Raw genomic sequence first — 4,452 nt, forward strand, 5'->3', positions numbered from 1 at the left:
AACACCCAGGGCCCCCTCCTGGCCCCATGGTACATTTGGTCTAGAACCGCCACTGCCTCCAGTGAAGCACATTCAAATGAAAATTTGAAGTTTCACTGCAAAAACGATCTAGAACTACGTAAAACTTTCTTAAATTAAATGTATTTACCCTTAATTTGAGAAGGTAAATGAGATAATTTGCCAATGGAATGAGTATTTTTACTCTCAAAATAAGATATTTAGATAATATGCACTTGTAATAAGACAATTCAACTGTGTTTTCTAATTTTAAATGTAAATTGTCTTGTTCCATTGGCAAGATGTTTATTTTACCTCCATAATTCAAGAAAAAATGACTTATCTAGATTTAGATTTTTTCCAGTGTTGAATTCGGAATCTGATTAAACGTTTCCTTTAAAGGTAAAAACACTAAATGTAAGTTTTAACTTATTTCTAGATCGTTTTAGCAGTGTAATAGTTAAGTCTTTCTCATCAACCTTTACTCCTTTTTTCTGTTTTATTGATTTTGCTTCTGGTGTTTTTATCCTCCTGTTTGTAACCAGTGAGGAGCTGTTCCACCTGACTGCCCTATAAATAAAGTCTGGATTGATTGGTAGAAGTGATAAAGTCTCGGTGTCCAGCGGCGCCGTAAGATGACCCCTATCAGCAGCATGTTAGCCTCTCAGCCTCAGTGTGAGAGGACGAACAAAGCGGTGAGGATGACCCTCTGAAGATCCACCGTGGAGTGAATCCAAACACTTCCCCGAAAACTAAGAAAAGCTAAAAGACCTTCACCCATTTTCTGCTAGAAGTTAAAATAATCCGCAAAGTCGGCCAGTTAGGAAGGTAATGTTTAACTCCCGGCTTAAAAATCAATGAGGCAAACATGGTGGATAAACCTTCCCTGATAAGATGTGAAAGTCAAAACAGCTGGGATGAAACTTCTTCTCCTTAGTTTCATCTTAAAGTGAAACTCGTGTCTTTGTTTTCACATCAAATCAAGCGTCTGGTGATGAAGATGTGAGCAGATTGAGGCTTTGTTAGGCAAAGAGGTGTGGCTGGCAGCTCAAAGGGGCTCATCAGGGATAATGCATCAGGTATTAAAAGCCACGTCACTGAAGGCGGGGGGGGGGGGTCAGCTGCTCTAAAAACAGATCTTCACCTTTTTATCCATTCAGGTTATTTTATTTTTTGTTTGAGAATTGAGAATGGCACCACCTAACATAGCTGTGCTGCTCTTAGGTGGTTTGATGTAATGATTTATAAATGAATAATATTATTATGGGTTTTATTAGTCGTGTGCAGGAAGAGACGCGGCTCTCAGCAGACAAACCTCTGCAGCAGCGCCAGCAGGGGTCCATCATGCTTCTCTGAGGCAACAGGCCCAGGAATTTCAACCATGAGGCGACACGCCCCCTATCAGCTGGCCTGCAGCCATGTCAGCTCGCAGCGGATTGGCCGCTGAGGAATTCCTCTGGTCTTTCAATTGGCTGGCGGAGGGAACCAGATGACTGCTTATGCAAATGGTCTCCTTGTGGCAGTTGAAAGCCCAGAGTGCTGAGCAAAGCCCGACACTGAAAGGGGAGTGACTGCAGCCTGCCAGTTCAGAAGCTGCTCTGCAGACTTCAAACAGCAAAAGGGATTCAACATTTTCCCACTGGAGTTTTGTTTAGTTCCTGTTTTAGTATTCCATGAGTGCTGCAAGGTAAGAAACCGTAAAATAATTTAGTTTATTTCTTTATGAAGGTATTTAGTTTGAAAGTTTCGAGTTTGATGCATGACTTTGTAGAAACCAAAAACTTTTCTTTTTGGTTTCAAATTCATTCTAAACCTTTTATATTCAACTTTAATAAGTTTAAAGACTTTGTTCACTCCTTCACGGTCTAATCATCTCGTTCTGTTTCTCACCGTGTTTTCTCCCTTCCCCAGTGTGCTCACATCTTTCAGTCCTTCAGCAATGCCTGGCCCAGTAATGACAGACGTAGCCATGAGGTTCTACATCAGCCACTCTCCGCCTCCTCTCCGAAGCTTTATCAGCTCCTATGGGGACCTGCAGAGGGCCAAGAACAGGGTCAACCAGTCCAGCAACCGCAGCTGCAACCAGCAGCTCTACCAACCCCTGCGACCCTGCCTCAGCAGCCAGCGCAAGGCGGCGGACGACAGCAGCCATGTGGCCTGGTCCAAAAAGAAGCCCACCAAGAAGAGCGTGGTGTTCGCCGACACAAAGGGTCTGTCTCTCACCACCATCCACGTCTTCTCCAAGTTCGACGACGAGCGGTACCAGAATAAGCCGGTTGATAGAATCACAGAGGAGCTGCAGTTTGAGATGACTGACCTTGGAACCGCCACCATGGATCTAAAGATCAGCTCGCCGCAAAGCCTGGCGCTCGACTTCAAACAGCCCTCAGCCGACTACCTGGACTTCCGGAACCGCCTGATTCGGAACTGTGTCTCCTTGGAGAACTGCTCGCTGCAGGAGCGCTCCCTGACCGGCACCATCAAAGTCAGGAACATGGGCTACGAGAAGTCGGTGCAGGTGCGCGTCACCTACGACTCCTGGGCCACCTTCACCGATTACGACTGCACCTTCCTGAACAACGTCTACGGCTGCCAGGACACTGACACCTTTGCCTTTGAGCTGGACCTCCCTGAACGCACCCTGCCACAGAACCGGGTCGAGTTCTGCATCTGCTTCAAGGTCCAGGGCCAAACCTTCTGGGACAATAACGAGGGCAAGAACTACCCTCTGAAACACGTCGGCTGGAGCAGAGAGGAGGTGCACAGAACCCCTGTTCCTCATGAGAAGCCCTCAGAGCATAAAATGGGGGGCGGGAAGCTCCAGGAGCTGGAGTTCGATCAGTTCGGCAGCCCACGCATGTCCAGCGGACTGTTTCCTGGCTGGCAGAGCTGGGGTCAGATCGACAACACGGTGCCTTACTGGTGAAAGCTTTAGGATATTTGCTGAGCCAACACTGGCAGCCGATAACAGACACTGACGGGGCATTCGGTCCAAAGCCAGCTCCAGGTCTGAGCTGGACTGACTCAAAGTACGCTGAAGCAAACAGACGGATTTTTTTTTAGCTGCAAAGGTACACAAATCAGACAAAAAGCAGCTCAGCTGACCTGCTTTTCGCTGGAACCGGTCACTGGGCCTGATGAATGATTAAGCTGGAGGAGCAGCAGGGAAATTCAACTGAAACGTAGTTCTCTATCGTAGCATATTAATGTGCCTTCTCTTTGTGCCTGCCCACTAAAATAAAAGACTAACGGTGCACAAGATATTTAGAGACTGTTGGCCCCTTTTTGAGGGCTGGATAGTTAAACATGCACTGATTGAGATGCTCTTCTCAATGTGACGCTGTAAGCTGAGGGAAACTAAATCTAAATGAATCCTTCATATTGAAGGGAAAGCTTAGGGAGTGCATGGCCACACGATGCTTCTCCGCTACACAAAACACAGCTGATTCATTTTTAATGAAGCAAAGCACACTAAACCTTCAGCTCCGTGTAAACTTAGAACCTATGTGATTCAGAATCGAGTTGCTTTTTGTAAAAATGGAGTCATGCAGCCCTTTCTTTCCCTCCATGTAAATTGCACAAGTTTCTCTGGTAAATGTGTTTGAGTGATGTAATTCTGAGGTGAGTTGATAAAGGAACTGAGCTGCTATTAAGGTGATCTGACACAAGAAAGACAATGAATGTGATTGGTTAGCCGCGAAAGGGAGGAAGTTTGGAAACGTGTGAGGTTCCGGGGTACGTGCAGAAAGAAAGAAATGATGTCAAGTCTGAATGTGCTCTTTGTTTTTGTTGTTTTTTAAGTGCAATTGTTGACGATGTGTACAGAATGTATGAATGCAATGGAGACGTTTCTTCACTGAAGCTGTCGTCGTGTTTTATTTCTCAGTCTGAAGAAATGTCTACGCCGCGGCATTTGGAGTCTCACTTTAGTGTTAGTTATGTGTTTCCTTTTTAAAAATAAATTTCTATATTTGTGCTAACAAATGAGTGCTTCCAGTGTCTTTTATTAAAATGAAAATCAAGTTTTTTTTTTTTTTTTATCACTTGTCCGGAAAAGTGAAACTAAGATCTCTGCAGACCCCACACATCCTGGACATTTTAACTTTATCTAATTAACTTTATTTACCGAAAGCTTAAAAGTCAGAACCCAGATAGAGATGATGCATATTTAATGTCTTTATATCATATTAACCTTTAAAAATACTCTCCTTATGGAAAAGAAGCCAAAAGATTTATTTTTGTGGTTTGAAAGAACAAATAAATCTGATTCTAAGGTGGTAAAAATTAAAGCCCTTTGTTTTCTTTATTATTCTTTATTTTTTATCCTCGACACCTTCAAAAATGTCAAAAATGTTAGGTTTTGTTATCAGGGACATTCAATACTTTACAAAACAAAAGTTCAACAACTTTCCAGACCAGGGGTGGGCAATTCTAGTTCCCGCACTGCAAAAACAA

General features: G+C 43.9%; 1 protein-coding gene across 1 annotated transcript; it reads left to right on the forward strand.

Annotated features, from left to right (window-relative positions):
• Nucleotides 1-1,557: 1,557 nt before the first annotated feature.
• Nucleotides 1,558-3,972, forward strand: ppp1r3c (protein phosphatase 1 regulatory subunit 3C). Its single transcript, XM_015371776.1, has 2 exons — nucleotides 1,558-1,684; nucleotides 1,909-3,972. Exons 1-2 carry the CDS (start codon nucleotides 1,671-1,673, stop codon nucleotides 2,921-2,923), a joined length of 1,029 nt encoding a protein of 342 aa, XP_015227262.1. The 5' UTR covers nucleotides 1,558-1,670; the 3' UTR covers nucleotides 2,924-3,972.
• Nucleotides 3,973-4,452: the final 480 nt, after the last annotated feature.

Source organism: Cyprinodon variegatus, unplaced genomic scaffold (genome assembly GCF_000732505.1).
Source record: "Cyprinodon variegatus isolate N-32 unplaced genomic scaffold, C_variegatus-1.0 Scaffold65, whole genome shotgun sequence".
NCBI lineage: Eukaryota > Metazoa > Chordata > Actinopteri > Cyprinodontiformes > Cyprinodontidae > Cyprinodon > Cyprinodon variegatus.